This window comes from Oreochromis aureus, linkage group 5 (assembly GCF_013358895.1).
Source record: "Oreochromis aureus strain Israel breed Guangdong linkage group 5, ZZ_aureus, whole genome shotgun sequence".
Taxonomy (NCBI): domain Eukaryota; kingdom Metazoa; phylum Chordata; class Actinopteri; order Cichliformes; family Cichlidae; genus Oreochromis; species Oreochromis aureus.
Window position 1 is genome coordinate 1336013 of NC_052946.1, and position 20065 is coordinate 1356077.

At 39.5% G+C, this 20065-nt stretch overlaps 1 protein-coding gene across 1 annotated transcript in view; it reads left to right on the forward strand.

Moving 5' to 3' along the window:
• The window catches only part of plekha6 (pleckstrin homology domain containing, family A member 6), a 54503-nt gene extending 37889 nt beyond the window's left edge, over positions 1–16614 (forward strand). Inside the window, exons 13-23 of the mRNA XM_039612194.1 lie at positions 169–280; positions 381–520; positions 4729–4896; positions 5300–5375; positions 5643–5746; positions 6457–6615; positions 7542–7688; positions 8890–9020; positions 13764–13912; positions 14329–14436; positions 14836–16614. Coding sequence (XP_039468128.1) covers positions 169–280; positions 381–520; positions 4729–4896; positions 5300–5375; positions 5643–5746; positions 6457–6615; positions 7542–7688; positions 8890–9020; positions 13764–13912; positions 14329–14426 — 1284 coding nt within the window. The 3' untranslated portion in view covers positions 14427–14436; positions 14836–16614. The remainder of the gene's footprint in view (positions 1–168; positions 281–380; positions 521–4728; positions 4897–5299; positions 5376–5642; positions 5747–6456; positions 6616–7541; positions 7689–8889; positions 9021–13763; positions 13913–14328; positions 14437–14835) is intronic.
• The last annotated feature ends 3451 nt before the right edge of the window (positions 16615–20065 follow it).

Genomic DNA, 20065 nt, shown 5'->3' on the forward strand with positions numbered 1-20065 from the left:
CATCTGGCTGCAGTTTAAAGACTTTTTTTATCTCGGTCTTGGTCTTGTCTCGACTTTGTCTTGGTCTTGGTATAGGCGGTCTTGACTACAAGTCTACCTCACTGTTATTAGTATTAGGGTCTAATTTCTGCTATTTTTCCTTGTAATTTTTTTTTATTTTTTTTTTAGAGTGAATTGGTTCGGAGGCACATCCAAAAAGAGTTTTGGAGAGTCCAGGATGTATTAGAAGGTCTGCAAAAGAACAGCTTATCCAGAGGCATTAACACAGCCAAGGGTAGAGGTAAAATAAAATAAACTAATTTTGAACATAATGGCCTGTGTTTCTACCTTCTATCTAACGGCTCTTTTCCTGATACTTTAAAGTTTTTTTCTCTTTTCAGTTGACAGTGGTGCATCAGGCTCCTTTACCACCAATAGTCCAGCAAGCCCCCTGAGCTCAGTAAGCCTTACCAGCCCGCTGAGCCCTTACTCCCCAGTGCCTGTTTGCCAGGCTTCTCCAACCAAGGAGTTGGGTCTTGAGGTAAGCACTTAATCCTAAATTACATAGAAGAGGAAGTTCTAAACGTCCCAAGCCATGCCTTGTGCCTAATTTCAAACCTGACAAAATGCCAAACTATGGACCCCAAAGTTATATGGAAGCTGACCCGGCGTCGTATACAGAACATATAAATTATTATGGTTGTGAAAACTGTGAGCATACTTTTTCAAAGATTACTCTAGCTTTCTAGAACCTCAGGGAGTCCTTAAGGACGCTAAACCCTGTAGAGGAGGAAATAGATCAAAAAGGACTAACTAAGCTATAAACCCAGGAAAGGCCAGAGAACACACCAGTTTTCTTGGTGTACAATGCCAATATTCTGAATATACCAATCAGCACTCAGACGCAATCCATACCCATTCTGATACTCGAGAGATTAATTAGTTAACCTTAGAAGGTTGCAGAAATGAAGCCAAGCTTGTCCTCAGAAAACATGTCGATCCACATTTCAACCCAGATCACTTTCCAGCAGTGTACCATAACTGCCATGGAAATTTTTTCTCCAAAATGTGTTACTCTCTATCTGCATCTCAAATGTTCCTTCTTAAGGGCTCTTCTAGGGCTGATGTTTTACTATCGATTTCTTCATACATTTTTAACCCTTAATATTAATTCTGCTTACTAATTAAAATAATCAACAATTAACTACTCAGTCATTTTGTCATGTGGCCCTACTAGGCCAGCTACTTACCCCAGTAATCATGGGTAAACTAACAATGATCCAGTTGGGTTTCCTAACATCTAGCTCATTCAGTAAGTGTTTAAGTAAATAGTTCATTACCTATTTTTTTAAAAAAAATATGTAATCCTAACTGAAATAATAAGCATTCAAATACTCTCATCATTTTCAACAAAGATGTCAAAAATTGAAATGGAATAGCATTATTCTAGTCTTACTGATTCCTTCAATTGTTTTACAATTTAACCCCTAATTCACAAATGTCTGAAATACTAGGCTAGCTATTTTGTAATTCATACATAGTTATTTTATCATTTATAAGGCATTATTTCCCACATCATTACATATCAGTGTGCACTTAAAAAAACAGGTATGAAATTTTTATTCTTAATTAATAACCTAATATACAACCTGTTTGATAAAAGGTGTTTTCATAATTTCTAAATAATGGCTTCACCATTTCTAAATTTAAGAACAGATCATTTATTTAGGAGCTGTTCATAGCATAGTATCATCATGCTATGGTTGTCCTGGCTGCCATGTTTTTTGCAACGTTGTGTGGAGGTCTGGAGTGGTGCCTTTAAAATGGGATACTGGGGTGGTGGTTCCCATATTTAAGAAAGAGGACTAGAGATTATGCTCCAATTGTAGGGGGATCAGAGTGGGAAAGTCTATGCCAGGACTGGAGAGGGGAGTCCATCTGTTAATTGAACCTTAGATTCAGGAGGAACAAAGCAGTTTTCTTCCTTGTCTTAGAACTCCTCTTTATCCACTGGAGGACATTCAAGGATGCATGTGAGTTTGCCCAACCAGTCTAAATGTCCAGCTTTGTCCAGCCACTGGTAGGATGTCAGCCACTTCCTCTGTATGTCGGTGGTACATATTGTGAACCATGATGGTTCCTCCTCTTCCTCTTCTTTCTTGGGTTTCTGCTACCTGAGGTATTCACTGAGCATGCGGTTGGTTGTGGCTGTCTTTCTGATGTACTCAAGGATTTTTTGTTGTCTCATCTTGGACTGTGGTACTGACACTCACCAGTCAATGACCTCCTTCCTTCAACTTAGCATACAGCCTCAGGGTGCTGGACTTGGAGTGAAACCCTCCAAGCATGGTCAGGAGCTTCCTCATCTTGATTTCAGGATCTTGTTCTTACCGTTCAGCTGACTCTTCAGGACTTGCCTGACCTTCTGCAGGTACTTGTGGTGGTTGCAGCTTTCCTAACGGGCTCTTCGTTGTTCCCATTTGCCTGTGGGATTCCCAGGTACCAGGTTCTCATATCTGAACAACATTCCGATGTCATTGCTGTATATCCTGGTGGTGTTGATCAGTGAATTGGCATACAGCTTGATGTCATCCATGTAGAGAAGGTGGCTAACAACTGCTCCATTCCGTAGTCGGTATCCGTAGCCACTCTTGTCAATGATTTCACTGAGAGGGTTCAGGCCTATGCAGAACAGCAGTGGGGACAGAGCATCTCCTTGGTAGATCCCGCACTTGATGGTGACTTGTGCTATGGGCTTGAAGTTGACCTCTAGTGTTGTACGCCACATCCCCATTGAGTTCCTGATGAAGGCTCTTAGGGTCCTGTTGATCTTGTATAGGTCTAGCCATTCCAGGATCCAGTTGTGGGGCATTAAGTCATAGGCCGTCTTGTAATCAATCCAGGTAGTGCACAGGTTAGTCAGCCTCATCTTGCAGTCTGGGGTGACTGGTCTGTCTCCCAGTAGCTGGTGTTTTGCGCCTCTGGTATTCTTGCCAATCCCTTTCTGTGCCCCGCTCATGTATTAAGCCATATGCCTGTTCATCTTGGCCGATATGATGACTGACAGATGATACCGAGGCAGGGTATTGGCCAGATGAGACCAATCCCTTCCGGGGGTCCTTGGGGATCAGGACTGTCTGGCCTTCAGTTAGCCACTCTGGGTGTCTCTCACCGACTAGCAGCTGGTTCATTTGTGCTGCCAGGCGCTTATGGAGTGCAGTCAGCTTCTTTAGCCAGTAGGCGTGAACCATGTCGGGGCCTGGTGCTGTCCAACTCTTCATACTGGAGACCCTTTCTTGCATGTCTGCCACTGTGATGGTTACTGGACCCTGTTCATGGAGGTTGCTGTGGTCTGCTCTTAGATCCACTAGCCACTGAGCATTGCTGTAATGGGTTGCATCCTTCTCACATATGTTCTTCCAGTATTTCCCAGTCTCCAGCTTTGTTGGTGCTGTTCTCATATTGTTCTCATACTGTTCCCCTGCCACTGAGAGTACACTTTGGATGGTTCTGCGGAGAACAGCTGGTTCATTCCAGGGTCTCCCTTGCCATAACATTTGTTTTGTACCTTGTCAATCTCTAGCTGTGAGAGCAGGTTCTTCTTCTGGATGTTGGAACACTGAGCTACTAGTTGTTTCGATATCAACAGCGCCCTATTTTCTTCTCTTTCCCACTTATGCCATCATGTTTCAGTAGCCCACTTCTTGAGGTGTCCTGGTTTCTCAACACATGACGTGCACCTTGTTTTATATATGTATGTGTGTGTGTGTGTGCATAAAAACACTGGATCAAGGACAATGACAAATATTCAGGCTTGAATTTCAGTTTACCTGTCAATAAAATAAAGAACAAAGTTAATACCAAATTATTTTAGATGAATTTCAAATTATTTCCAAATTATTTTAGTATCAACATCAACTTCAACTGAATAACTAAAGTTCTGAACAACTAAAGAAGAAGTAAATAAGAAAAAGAGGTAAAAAGTCTTTAAAAAAAATCCTGTCCTGTCTGAATTGTGATCTGAATGCATTGTGGTGCCAAACACATTTTACTATTGCAAGAACAGCTATATTGAGTGTCTATAGGTGCATCCTCTTCATGTGAATCTTTAATCTATTTATTTATTCATTTTAATGTGTTATTTCAGCTATTACATTGTATGTGGTTTAATATGATAATGTATACGGCAAGACAGGCAAGAGAAATAAACAAAAATAAAACACCAACCAAAAAGGAGGAGGTGGGGGGATAGAATACAAATAGAAATACAAAGAGGTGACAAGTCTAAGATAAAAGATGTTACGATAAGAAGGGAAGAGTGCATGATCAGTGCTTTTTATCACACTGGTCTACTTGAAGTATGGTTTAGGTTATAATGTAGTTTTGCACTTTATACCCTTAATATTCTTGTAAACAATCAAGCCTGTTTCAAGTTTCACAATTGCTGTGCAGCCCATGTTTTAGTTTAAATTTGACAGGTATATGGCTCTTACTTGACTGGCCAGTGTTAGGTTTATGGTCAACACTTAAGACCATCTTTAACTATTATAAGGTGTTACCAGTGTTTCAGCAACCAGCTGGGGATTTTCATCCAACTCTTTAACTAACTAGACTGAAACTCAATTAATACTTTTCTGCTTTGCAATTTGCCTGGCTTATTGTCACTTATCCTCATATGCAGCACTCTCTCTTCCTCCTATCCTATGTTAACTTCCTTCTTCACTCCCTACTGCCCTTATGGTGATCTAGGAAACTGTTCCCCCTAGGCCTCCCCTCCCCAAATCCTATTACCCATTGGATCCCTCCTATACCTTTCCTCCCTCCATCCCTACCCTGCCTTTTGACAGCACAACCTGGCCACACAGCTTCGGCATCGATGTTGATTACCTTGGTGGTGAAGATTCTGACTTCAGAAAGGTAATTGGGTATTTCTGCTGGTATATTCTCTTTCATTAGAGAAAGAAATAAAACGTGAACCAACCTTGGTGCATCACATTTGTAAAAGTCATTTGTACTTGAAGAGGACATTTTGATCAGCACTGTCACTTCAGTTGGCAGCTGGTCAGCTGCACAGTAAAGGTATAGCAGTGTTAAACAATGGGTTACTGCAATTCCTTTAAAATAAAAAAGACTTTTTCAACCATAGTGTGATTGCATCATTGGGGATTTTTCAGGTGTACCAGCTGTTTCTTCCATCACCATATACAAAACGGCATTATCTAATGCATTCTTGTTAAACCAAAGGTTTTTGAACAGTATTAGAATCTTTCATTGCCTTCAGGTTCAGTGCTGACAAAATGAAAATATCTCTGCATTGCAGCCCAAGTTTGGAGAATCGAACAATGTCAGCGATGTTCAGGAGCAGGCCCAGGACAGGCAGTCCACCGTGAATAAAGGTACAACAGTTTAATATCAAGATCCTATTTAAAAATGGCCATAACAATGACAACAATAACTTGGCTATGCAGAACCCAGAGATACATTCTTTAAGGTGCTTACAATAGCAAGTTAGAGATAAAAATTCAGTATTCTGTCTTTTGACGTCTGATTGCATGATTTAATCAAGTGACACTTTAAAGACTGACTCATAGTGCTATGTTTGAGAATACAAACATGTTTTTTTGGCCTGTACTTATAAATGTATTTATTTTTTCACATGCCAGTTGGCATTGTTCCTCCTAGAACCAAATCCCCCACTGATGAATCACAGAGGAACTTTACTGAAGTTCATCGCCGTAACAGCAGAGTGCTTAATGGAGTCTCCAGGGTATGTCAACCCACTCTGGTTAGGAGAGAAAAAACAAAAGCCTTAATAAACAACAAACAATAATAAACAATGAACAGGTTAGTGTAACTGAGAAACATGTGAAATGGGTCATATTCACAACATCAGACATGAATGCACACAAGAGGTTGTAACGTGGGTTGTACTCAGTGGTTGAGAGGAGCGGTGGAAACACTTAGCAGGACAGTCAGAAAAACTCACGACCACACTGGTACTGGGAATTCCACAGTGCTTGTCTTTTAATGCACACTCAACCTTATAAAGCCCTGTTGAACAGCTGCTGATTATCATACATGAAGCACAGTGTTCCTGCAACCCATTGCAAAAAGTTAGAGGTCTGTGCCCATACACTCACTTACAAGGAAGTTGCTCTCATACTCCACAGTGGGCAGTAGCGCATACTTATGACATCACTAACCCTTACATTGTCTTAAAGAGAAACCACACCACTGCGACTGTTACAAGGTTGATATTTATTTTAGTGCTGTCAGCATTAATCTTGTTAAAATGACATTACCGCCATAACCGCAAATCTCCGCCATAACGGAGATTTGCCGTGTTAATGCGGTTACTGCGTTAATGTCATTTTAACGAGATTAACGCTGACAGCATTAATTTATTTCTAATCCATTTTTTAAATGTTTTTATATCAGAGAAATTATCTCTAAAAATAAGCCTTTTCTATGTCACAGGAGCGCCCAAAAAGTGCTGCATTTCCTGCAGAAATTAAGATGAAGATGAGTGTGGAGGAGCAGAATGAGCGACTTCGTCGCAACCAGAGCAGCTCTATGAGGGACAAAAGGAGAAGCTTAAACCTGTCAGGAGGCCAGTCTCCAGCCAATTACAAAGTGGTATGAGGAAGCTAATGGTGATCCTTGTCATGTATTTAATTGTAGTATTGTCACAGTGAGCTAGTAAAGTAAAACTGAATCATGTATTTATCCTCCTAGGTGTTTATTTTTTAGATGATAGTCACAGAGTTATAAAGAACTTTCAAAAATGTACTGCAGCTTGAAATTTTTCTCAATATCGCACATTTCCCAAATTTCCCAAATTGTTGCTATCATACCTGCCTACTCCAGTACAAAGCTTTGTAATTTCCATTTGAGCCCATCTGAGAAAGTTGTGGTCTAGTAAATTCACTTGGGTACAATAGCTAGACTTAACCCATGTAAACACCACGTAGTTACAACTTATCTGAAATGGACCTTCTCCTGTTGTGTGAGTGTGATTCTCCAACATCGTAAGTTCATGTGTAAAACTGACAGAATGATAGAGATCACTTTACACTGATCACGTTGGGGTGGCTGTAGCTCAGAAGGTAGATAAGGTCATCTGCTAATTAGAAGGTTGGTTGGTCGATTCCTGCCTGCTCCAGTCTGTATGCCAAATTTCCCAAGATACTAACCCCAAGTCGCTCTCCAGTGCATCCATTGGAGTATGAATGTATGTGAATGCTAGATAGAAAGCACTTGCATAGAAAAAGTGCTTGTGTGAATGAGGAGAGCTCTGTAAAGTGCTTTGAGTGCTCAGATATAGTAGGAAAGTAAAAAACAATCCATGTACCATGCATATTGTCCACCTGTTTGCATTTCTGGTACTTCCAGGTGGGTAAGATAATCCACTGAAAAACATTACCAATATTTACAAATGTAAAACCAGTGATTGATATAGGCCAAAGTTGTATGACTAGGGTATACGCTTTTTAGCTAGCTGATGATTTGATTGTATCTGTATCTGCCTGTTTGTCCTATCTAGTTTGTCTTTGTATTGACAGGTTCGTAGGCGGCTCACACCTCATGAGATTGACATCAAAGATTTAGAGAAGGCAGTTCGAGGACAGGGGCAAGAGTCACCACAGGAAGAAATTGCTCGTCTGAGACGTTTACAGATTGAACCAGAACATTACAACATCAGCAAAGAGGTGAAATAAGTTGAATCTGTTATTAACTTTGTGGCTATTTTAAAGCAGATATGTTCACAATAGAGTCATAATAGCTTACCTATAGTCTGAATATAGCTTACCTAATATTCAGACTATAATCATAATGCAGAAAAGGGCTATTAGACTAATAAATCAGGAGGGGTATAGGGCTCACACAAACGCACTCTTTATTAAGACGCAAGCTATAAAATTCCAGGATCTGGTGAAGTTTAAAAAAATGCAAATAATATATTAGGCAAGGAAAGGGATGCTCCCAATCGAAATAAGTAAATGGTTCTTAGAAAGAGAAGGGAGGTATAATTTTAGAGGGAAGTGGAATTTAAAATTACAAAGAGTAAGAACAACATTGAAAAGGATTTCAATAGCGAGAGTTAAATTCTGGAATGAGAAATAAAGGTCAGCAGTGATATAAACCAGTTTAAAATAAAACTCAAAAAAGAAATTTCAAATAAGTATAAGAATGAAGAAAATGCAATTAATCCAAGACAGCCGTCAAAGTGATGTTTATTTTCTTCTGCAAATTAGCAAATCTAAATATAGTTTTAGTTGAATATGAGAAAATATTTTTTGTGATGTTATGTTCTAAGTTGAAGGCATTGTAAACATTTTTGTTGTTCAAATTTAGATGATGAGGATGTAAACCTGAGGGGGTAGGGCTAAATAAGTATATACTTCTGCTTACTCCTTTTCAAACAACTGCATGGAAAGATTTTATGAAATTCAATTTCAATTCAATTCAATTCATTTTTATTTATATAGCGCCAAATCACAACAAAAGTCGCCTCAAGGCGCTTTATATTGTACAGTAGATAGCACAATAATAAATACAGAGAAAAACCCAACAATCATATGACCCCCTATGAGCAAGCACTTTGGCGACAGTGGGAAGGAAAAACTCCCTTTTAACAGGAAGAAACCTCCGGCAGAACCAGGCTCAGGGAGGGGCGGGGCCATCTGCTGCGACCGTTTGGGGTGAAAGAAGGAAAACAGGATAAAGACATGCTGTGGAAGAGAGACAGAGATTAATAACAGATATGATTCGATGCAGAGAGGTCTGTTATGTTGGTGAATGTATATGTTTGAAATAAAAATGAACTGAACTGAACTGAATAGCTTACCTTTGTGTCCAAAATCATAAAAGACAAAGATAACAGAGATTCTTTCTTTCTTGTTATAAAAGATGGCTCCTGACAAGGTTCTGATTCCTGAGCACTACCTGGATGTGGAGAATGACGCTCCCTTGAGCCCAGAGGAGCAGAAGGAGAAGCAGAAGAAACTAGAGCGAATCAAGACCCTTATTGCCAAATCAAAGTACAGTTTTAACTTCCTTAAATTTCTAGCAATAGTCTGTTTATTTAAAGCTGCACACATTTTAAATTCGTAACATCTTTTACCTCTTCCTGTATAATAAAAGGAGAAGAAGTTCAAAACTATGGTTAGAAAAACAATTTGTTGTCATGAGTCGCTGTGTGGCAGGCAGGAGATCGGACCCAAAAGCAGACTTCACAGAGGTAAAGCAAACTCAAACAGCAGCTTTATTGCTGACTCAAGGGAAAAATGATACAATGCTACACTGGGATAATATAAACTAAACTCGTGGAGAAGCACACAGTGAAACACACACAGCATGAGGGAGGACACAACACGGAACTGAGGGAGATGCGGACATAAAAACAGAGGAAAAATAACAAGGAACTTGGGAGCACACTGGGAACACAGCTGACACAAATAATCATAACGAGACAGGGCAGGAGCAAACACAACATGACGTACACTGACGGGAGACTATCAAAGTAAAACAGGAAGAACACAGAGGAGCACGAGGGAGAGCACAGACTGAGCTGGGGAAACATGATGAAATAAAACACAAGCAGTGTTGGGGAGTAACGGAATACATGTACCGGCGTTATGTATTTAAAATACAAAATATAAAACTGTATTCCGTTACAGTTACTGTTTAAAAAGGTGGTATTCAGAATACAGTTACTTTGTTGAAATAAAGGGATTACACGGCGGTCTTTTCCTTTTTCATATGTTACGCTATGCCCTCACTAGTTTTGGTAATTCCACGCTGATGGAAACCCAAACAAAACACTGTTAAGGTTCAGATATTGAGGAGGAATTCAAAAATAAGCACAGATCCAGGCGGGTGCAATTAGACGGGATTTTAATGAACACATGTGTGAGTCCGAACGCTGTGCAGATTTCAGCGTCAAACTAAACTTACAATAATTAGACAAAGGTTTTATAGGGGTAGGACAACAAAGCCCCCCCTCTTTTGCAAAGCAGACAAAGTACAGCTTACGTCAACCCAAAACCACAATGACTTTTAACCTAGTTTAAAACAGAACATCATCTTCGCCTCGAAGGCAGATGCTTCCTGTCTCCATCCTCGCTGTCGCTCATCTCTGGGACATCTGGTGTACTTCCTGGAACAGACTAACACGTACACCTCGACTTTGCAGCCATAAGCAAAACATCATTCACTCTTACCTACTAAATGAGTCTATCTAATTTGTGTGTGCGTGCACGTGCGGGGGCGCGTGCGTGCTGTGTACTGCGTACGTGTCGTGACCTCTCTCACTATTTGTGTCTGTATGTGTGTGTATGTCTCGTCTGTCTGTGCGCAGATGCTCTCTGCACCTTAGTTGACCTCAACTCAAGCAACCAGGCTAAGGCCATCCTGTGTGTAATGATCTTGACTTATGTAAAATATATAAAACAACTGTTTCAATCTAACACAACTACTTAAGGCTTAATCCGCAATAAATGCATAATAAACACCCTACTCTTTGGCTTGCACTCACTCTGCTTTCAGTTTCACTTCTGCAAAAGCATGTAACTTCAAAAACATGTACTTCCTGTCGCTGCAGCTCAGTTTTCTCACTCACTGAAGACTTCAGTGTAAGAATATAAAAACATTCAAAAACCTTTAAATTATAGATTCTACTCCACAGTTTGAAGTGGTTATAACTGAACCTGTAATAAAGACTATAACCATATATTTGAACATCTGAATGCATCTGAATGCAACATCACCATTAATAATGAAATGGTAATGATGATTATAAAAATAGCAGCCAATAATAGCAGTAAAATATTTCTCCTCTCGATAACACGCACTAAGATGCCTGTGTCTCAGTCTCGCGGCCCATGTCACCTCTTCTTGCAGCCCGCATAATGACGTGCAGAAATATTTTTTAAAATTATTATTCAAAAAACGATTTAATATGAAGGCAACAGGCAGAGTGTCACAGGTATAGCCCTAAAGGTTGTAGCCTCATTGGCAGTGTAGCCCAGTTGTAAGTAAGCTATTAAGACTCGACTGTACACTGTGCTCGTGTTTTCCTCTGAAACAATAAGTTCCGTTGGAGCAGCCTTTCATCGCCTCTCTCTGTCTCTCGCTAGCAAAGTTGACCCAGACAACACGACGACGTATTAGCCAGAGGTCCCTTTACTACGGTTCGGAGACGTGGACCTGTTTTATATACACGCGGAATAGTTTTCTATATGACATAGCTGCAAAAAGTGCAGCCTTACCTAATGTCCACCTACTGTTACTCATTTTATATTAAGATTTAAAAATCTAGTTGGTATTTATTCTGCCCTCACTGCTATACTGGATACAGTTATGCAGATAGATAAACTCCTCAACAACTGACAGGTGTACTGTCCCTTTTATTGACGCTGCCTTCAATTATCAACAGAGTGAAACTAAAAACAGACAAAATAAACAATATTCAGTCTATACATTCACACAATAATGCAAATCAGTTGACCAAACTAGCTAACATTGGAAAGAAACTAAATCTGAATACAGTACACCTTTAACCATAAAAGTGCATAAATGATAACAATATAGTTGCCTTAACTCTTGTTCAACGTAAATACTCACAAGCGATGCTTTCTGTAAAACAATGAAGAGGGGGGATGCAGATGTTATGAGAACAACATGCTGAGTCAGCCTTTTCTCAAAGTGTACTGCATTACTAACTCTACAGGTAATAAAAACAAATCTTGGCATGAAAGAAATGTAGTGACTCCTGCTGGTGGGAAGAAGAACTACACCAGCACAGTATTGGTATGGCAAGTAGCCTTCAGTAATACTAATAAATAACACAGCAATAGTACATTCATGTAGTTGTAAAAAAGTTTGATAATATCTATAGTAATCCAAAGTATTCAGAATACGTTACTCTCATTGAGTAACGTAACAAAATACCTTACAAAATACATTTAGGGGTTTGTGTTCTGAAATCTGTAGTGGAATACATTTTAAAAGTAACCTTCCCAACACTGAACACAAGGAGGGGAAACAAGGCACCACGACTCACACAATTAAATAAACACCGATACGTAGAGGGAGACACAGAGTACAAAGGTTAACATAGAATAAACTACCACAAAGAATCATAAACTATAATACAATAGGTCATAAAAACACAAAATGCTGGGTCAAAAGGACCCAGAACCATGACATTTGTAAGAATAAGCAATACTTTATATACCCCCAAATTTGAAGAATTACTATGTCCCAGGTCTAAAAACATATAAAACAATGTACCTAAACTAAATACAATATCCATTAAGGAACCCAAACTGACAATACAAAAACTGAAAAGGGAAACCTTACAGTTTTAACAGTGTGACTCTTTTGCATTGACTCAATTTATCAGACCTGGATTTACTGTATATAATGAAATGAAACTGACACATAACTAAGCATACTTGTCAGTACAAACTGTGAGGGATGGCAAAATGACACTCACAAAAAAGAAAACACTCCAGTTAAATTTAAAGTAGTGAAGCAACTTCTTTACTCGAGTAAAAGTGAAAAAGTACAGGCTCTGAAATGTACTCAAAGTAAGAAAGTAAAACGTAGCTCTTTAAAGAACAATTTTTATGCAAACTTAACTAAACCTTGTGCTATATTAATAATAAAATAATTTTAGTACATGAGAATGTTATTCCAGTCTAAATTCTAATTCTAATGAATGTGACATTACAAAAAAGCTTTAAATTTGCAGTTTATCAAGTATTTCTGAGCAATCATTACCTTTATATAACCTTTCTTCGTCCTCCACTGTCCTATCCATCTTTCTCCATCTTTGAGTGTAGTTAGCTCTTTTTCTGCATTCTCCCTTAGACGTTTAGCTAGCAGATGAAACGTGCAACAAACTGCACACAAACAGTTTGTGTGTTTCCTGATATTTGCTGAGCTAATAGAAATGTCCTCCTCTTCAGTAGCATTAACAACATTCTGAAGCACGGTCCATTTCAGAGTATAAAAGCTATAATACGGCTATGGTTATCAATAATTTTTTCTCTAAGAGGTTCATGAAGTCATTACTAGTTAATGTTGGCTCAGTAGAGCTCTGACTGTTTGTCAGCCTGGCTACAGTGCTGAAGAGAAACCTGGGGTTGTTCTTATTTTCTTCAATCAGTGATGAATAGTAAGATGTTCTGGCTTTGCGGAGGGCTTTCTTATAAAGCAGCAAACTATTTCTCCAGGCTAACTGAAGACCCTTTTAAATTAGTGAGACCCCATTTCCTGTCCAGTTTATGAATTATTTTCTTTAAGGAATGCATTTGTGAGTTCTACCAGGGAGTCAAGCACTTCTGATTTGAGGCTTTCTTTTTCAGAGGTGTCACATCATCCAAAGCCTGTTGTTGTGATTTGGCACTGTATAAAAAAACATCACAATATCTGCAGCTGGACACAGTGGGCACTATTAATGTGATAACTGACCTGTGTGGCAGTATAGTTTAGATAGCTGCTCTAAATTGTGTTGGTACATGACAATGAAGAAATGAACAGTGGTGGAATGACTTCCTTAACTCAGTTACAGCATTTTCAGAAAACACATAGTGTAATGAAATGTATTTCTCAACGCTGTGTAATTCATTATTGAAAAGCTGAATGTTATTAAGAAATTGAGGGTTTTGTACACATTTTTTCTAATATTTTCCTGTGTGGGTATTTATAAATTTACTAAATATATAGAAAGATTTTCATTTTTATGAAAGTTATCACATTCGTGTACTTCCTGTCAGTCTGCAGAATATGGTTCCCCTTCTGGACGGCCCAGTGGAGGGTCGAGCTCCAGCCAGCTCCCAGCAGCAGTTGCAGGAGCAAGAGAAGCGTATTGAGATCTCCTGTGCTCTGGCTGCTGAGGCCTCTCGTCGTAGTCGCCTTCTCTCTGGTGAACACTCTCACTGCATGGCAGCATCACATAGCACTTGAGTCCACCACACTCTTTTAAAACTAAGTCATGACATAGACAGGACCACAGTGGCACAATCGATCTTTGTGTTTTAAAGCCCTGACTGGTAGCTGCTTTTATGTGCATGAACATTGTGTGCTTGCTTTACTGTTTTTTCTGCTGTCATATGTATCCTTCTCATCTTTACTTTGCAAAAATGCAGAAGAGATGTGTCCTTGAGTTTATTAAACGGTACTTGTGTTACTTTGCAGTGTCTTACACACTCTTAGTTGAGAAACAATTCAGACTAATCAAAATCACATGAAGCCTAGTCTGGAGCTTCTTTGATGCTACATGTCTGAGTGAAAATAAGTCACTGCTCATTTTCACCTTCTGCCCATCTCCTCTCACTGCAGCTCAGTGTGCCTCCAGTTCTCCCGTCTCCCCAACAAACATAGTTTCTCCCCCTTCCTCGGCTGACTTTCCCAACTCTACCCACACCATGAAGGTGTGATTCTCACAAGGTGAGTCTCTATTAGCAGCACAACCTTTCCACCTGTCCTATTCAGCAGACCGTCTTCTTACATTACTCTGTGGTGCTGTTTTTGTGTGTGATTCTCCCAAATGATATGACTGTTTATAAGGATGTAGGTTTTGAAAAGTCGTAGTTATGTTCACAATGTGGGCAAGTGTTCCCTCAGTAATATCACAGTCTGGATGCTTCTTTTATTAACTTACAACATCATAAGAAAAATGACTCACTTTACAGAAAAAGTGAGTCAGATCCTAACATCTGCTGTTTGGTTATCTGAACAGTTGTTTAGTATAGGAGTGTTTATTCTCATAACTATAGTGGTTTGCATTTATTTCCCATGATAAGCTATCTTTGCCTCTCTTATAATTTTCTTTTATTCCTCTTTTAGTTCAACCCCTGGGTGCTGTTAAGGTTGATGGAGCATCTTTCTGAGGATTGACTCAAAAAACTGGAAAGTCTCAGAAATAGGAAAAAAAAGACCAAATTTTTACAACAAAATCATTTAAATGTGTCAAATTAAATTTCTGGGCAATAATAACAATTTCAAATCCAAAGGAATGGGGTAAGACTCCTGAACTCAAGACTCCTCCTGTTATATATGCACTGTATTAACAAAGGAACACTTCAGATCACTTAGCATACTTCTTTTTCTTTTAGCTCAGGATATATCCTATAAATTAGAGACTACTGAAAAACTAACAAGGGAACATAGCATATAAGAAGCTCACGCTGAAGATCAACTATGAAAAAAAGCTACAGAGAGTATGAACAGAAAGAGTTTCTGACAGTGCGATGTAAATGAATCCAAAGATGCATCTGGACCATGGAAGCCAAAGTGAAAGTGAAAGAACCAACCAGCCCAACTACTGGCCTGTGAAGCTCAGTGAGGAATGAGGCTGTGGATATTTATTCACACTGGTTGAAGCCTTTGGAAAGTTTTGTGTAACAGAATCACATTTTCTTTACGGTCGGACGCTGTGTAAAATGCAAATAAAAACAGAATGTAATGATTTACAAACAAATTGATTACGTTTATGAAAATGGTACAAGAAAAACTATATATAATAAAAAGGGGAAATTGTTTTTGAAAAGAAGATGCTCCCAAGTTTGGTGTAATTCATTTCATAATGCACCAAATGTTTACAGTGAGTGATTGACCTGAACTGCAGGCAGGCCATTTTAGCACCTGGACTGCACATCGATGCTGATGCAGTCCAAGGATTTGGCAGAAAAGTAGATATGTGGTTGAGAGCATGTTGCTGTATTAACTAGTACACATATCATTGCATGTAAGTAAATGCTGCCTTCACAGATGTTGAAAACATCTATACCATGATGCACCCTCATATTGTTACTGATGCTGGCCTTAAAGCTGTGCACCAGTAACACGCAGCAGCTTTAAAATATGTTGCTGCTTTATGTCAACATTTGATATGGATCTTTTGTTTTTCTTTACATTTTATACAGCCTACCAAGAGCTGAACACAGATGTCGTGTAGTCATGTACCCTTCGTGGTGTTATAGGTTTGTCTCTGAGCATAACATCCCGGACGCTGAAGAGACCTATAACCTCTGTACATTGAAGCAGCCATCTGACTGGTATGGGTACTGTACAGCAAATTTTGAGGGATGTTGAAAATTCATGTAGCTGAAATCTGGTGGAAACCAAGACAGGTTGTTGCATATGAATGTAATTTATATTGGACTCACATATGGGATTGCTAGTTCTATTTTTAAGGGACATGATTACCTCAACACAGACACATACTGCATTTGGTTACATGGTTTTGCACTTAACATCAAATTCACTAGAGTTCCTCACAGACTTTTCCATGTGTTTGTGTCACATTTTTAGGTATGTGGATTGTTTGTTTTTATAAATGATATGCTGTATATGGAATGGGACAATAGAAGTGACCTTAGAAGAGCAGTTTGGTATTTAAAAGATGTTCTCTTTTGTGAGGTATTATATACTGAAATACTGGTATTTCATCCAGTAATGCAGTGCCATAACATGTTATTTACTTCTTGTACTGACTCGACATACTGTGTACTATATATATATAAAAACACCCATCTCACCCCTGCGGGCGGTTTATCCTTCAAGCTCGGGTCCTCTACCAGAGGCCTGGGAGCTTGAGGGTCCTGCGCAGTATCTTAGCTGTTCCCAGGACTGCGCTCTTCTGGACAGAGATGTCCGATGTTGTTCCCGGGATCTGCTGGAGCCACTCGCCTAGCTTGGGAGTCACCGCACCTAGTGCTCCGATTACCACGGGGACCACCGTTACCTTCACCCTCCACATCCTCTCGAGCTCTTCTCTGAGCCCTTGGTATTTCTCCAGCTTCTCGTGTTCCTTCTTCCTGATGTTGCTGTCATCACTACATCGATCACTACGGCCGTCTTCTTCTGTTTGTCTACCACCACTATGTCCGGTTGGTTAGCCACCACCATTTTGTCCGTCTGTATCTGGAAGTCCCACAGGATCTTAGCTCGGTCATTCTCCACCACCCTTGGGGGCGTCTCCCATTTTGACCTCGGGACTTCCAGGTTATACTCGGCACAGATGTTTCTGTACACTATGCCGGCCACTTGGTTATGGCGTTCCATGTATGCCTTGCCTGCTAGCATCTTGCACCCTGCTGTTATGTGCTGGATTGTCTCTGGGGCATCTTTACACAGCCTGCACCTGGGGTCTTGCCTGGTGTGATAGACCCCAGCCTCTATGACCTGGATAGCGTAGTGGTTAGACTACACGCCTTTGGAGCAGAGGATAGCAAGTTCGATTCCTGCCTGGGGCGTCTGTATCCAGTAAGGGTCCTAAGGCTAGACCCCGTATGCTAAGTGAGCCTACCGCAGACATGAGCGAGACAGATAAATATGAAGGCATGCCGGCGCGGACGTCGCCTGAAGTCTTGAACTCATTGTTTCCTCCTTTTTAATGCTCTGCCAGGTTTTACTTCAGTGACTTTCAGTTGATGTTTGTTTGTGGCCCCCGCTGTCTGAAGTTTAGTCTTCAACAACTTAAATGCACGCTCACTTGGATCAGGTGACTGACTTGGCCATTCAAGAATATTCCACTTCCTTGCTTTAACAAACTCCTGGCTGTATGTTTGGGTCATTGTCCATCTGTATTATGAAATAAGTCCCAATCAGTTTGACTGCATTTAGCTGGATTTAGCAAACAGTCTGTCTCTGAACACCTCAGAATTCATTCAGCTGCTTCTGTCCTGTGTCACATCATCAACAAACGCTAGTGTCCCAGTGCCACTTGTAGCCATGTACACCCAAGCCATCATACTGCCTCCGTTGTGTTTTACAGACGATGTGGTCCTTCTCCATACATTTTTTCTTGCCATCAGAGCAAGAGGTTGATCTTGGTTTCATCTGTTTTTCCAGCACTGTGCTGGCTTTTTTTTTAGATGTTTTTTGGCAGAGTCCTATCTAACCTTGCAGTGAATCCTCTGTATTTACTTTCATGCAGTCTTCTCTTCATGGTAGACTTACCTATTGATACGCCTTCCTGCTGGACAGTGTTGTTCACTAGGTTGGCTGTTGTGAAGGGGTTTTTCTTCAGCATGGAAATGATTCTGCGATCATCCGCCACTGTTGTCTTCCATGGACGTCCAGGTCTTTTTGTGTTGCTGACTTCACCAGTGCTTTCTATCTTTCTCAGAATGTACCAAACTGTAGATTTTGCCATTCTTAATCCTTCTCAGATTTTTTTTTTTCTGTTTTTGCAGCTTTAGGATGTCTTGTTTCACCTCCACGGAGAGCTCCTTTGAACACATGTTTTCTGTTCATAGCAAAATCTTCCAAATGCAAGCACCACACCTCAAATCAACTGCAGGCCTTTTATCTGCTTAATTGATAATGACATAACAAAGGAACTGCCCACACATGCCAATGAAATAGCACTTTGAGTCAATTGTCCAATTACTTCTGGTCCCCTACTTTTAGTACTTTTGGTTAAGAAGCTGAAAATCCTAAACCCTTTATCCACTTTGATTTTGGATACCGTCAAGTGACAGCTGCTGGACAACTTTAGAAAATATGAAATAGTGTGTAGATTTTGAACTCTGTTAGTTAATTGATTTGATGGCAATGGAGGCGGCCTTCAATAGGAAAAGCTGTAAAATACAAAATTCCTGTTTTTCCACTATTACAGTGAGTCCACAGTAAGAAAAAAAGGGGCATTTTAATTAACAACAAATGTATGTTTGTAATGAGAAAATTACAGCACAAGACCTTTCTGTAATTTTCCAAAATCAGAAATCACATTCAAAAGCTAGTGTGTTGTATTTGATGCTAAATGTAGCTATCAGTAATATGACTAACATTATTGACAACATTCTGAGTTTAAAACTTTTATACTTATTTTGAATCTTAAAATAGAGAAACTGCTTTAACTATGCAAATTATAGTAAAAGGAGACAAATGCTATTCACTTGCTTTGTAAATAATGAAGCAATAAGTAAAATAAAGTAAATGTATACACTTTTAACTAGATGCTTATTGTTTCGTTACAGTATTTTGTATGATACATTGTCATTGTATAATATATTTCATTGTTGTTATTTTAATCCATTTTATGATGGTATTCACTGCCATGAAGTCTACTGAGGAAAACTGTCCTGTCTGTATATCTGAATGAATAAAGGTCATAAGCAAAGACAATTTGGATTATTTGAATTTGAACAGGCTGGTGTATTTCTGATTGTAAACATAAAGACTTGACCAGACGATTGGTTTAATTCAGAGGTGGAAAAAGTTTAGACATTCTGCAAGTTGAAGGGCACATACTAGCACTGAAAATACTCCAGTAAAAGTTGAAGTACTGATTCAACTTCTTTACTTGAGTAAAAGTAAAAAAGCTTAGGCTCTGAAATGTACCCAAAGTAAGGAAGTAAAAACTATCTCATTGGAGAATGTCCCTACCAGCTATTTTTGAGCAGTGGTAACTCAACCTTGTGCTATATTAATGTAATAATAAAATAATATTTATAAATGAGTGTACAAACTTTACTTCAGTTTAAATTTTAATTCTAATAAATGCACTCAGCTTGGAAAAGAAAATTTAAAAAATGTCTCCAGTTTCTGAGGTTGACTTTGCCTCTAAACAGAAGTTAAAACAGAGGTTAAAGCAGCAGGTAGCAAAATTGGTTGTAGCGGCTCAGCATGGGGAAAAAAGACTTTATATTGTGGGCTCCAGTAGATTTTCTTTGTGTACAGGCTGTGATCAGCTGATCTGCGGTACTGCTGCTTTGAGGTTTACTGCTCTTTGTGGATTTAAAATTAATTAAATGTAACAAGAGGTAACCAGGTGTTTTATGCAGTGTCCTGCCCCAGTCTACACTGACAGTACGCTGTTTACACTGTCTTTATACTAGAGGTGAGCAGATCAGTCCAAATATTGATAGTATCATTACCAACTCTCTCACCCCAACCGGTCGCAGCAGATGGCCCCGCCCCTCCCTGAGCCTGGTTCTGCCGGAGGTTTCTTCCTGTTAAAAGGGAGTTTTTCCTTCCCACTGTCGCCAAAGTGCTTGCTCATAGGGGGCCATATGATTGTTGGGTTTTTCTCTGTACCTATGAAGTGCCTTGAGGCGACTTTTGTTGT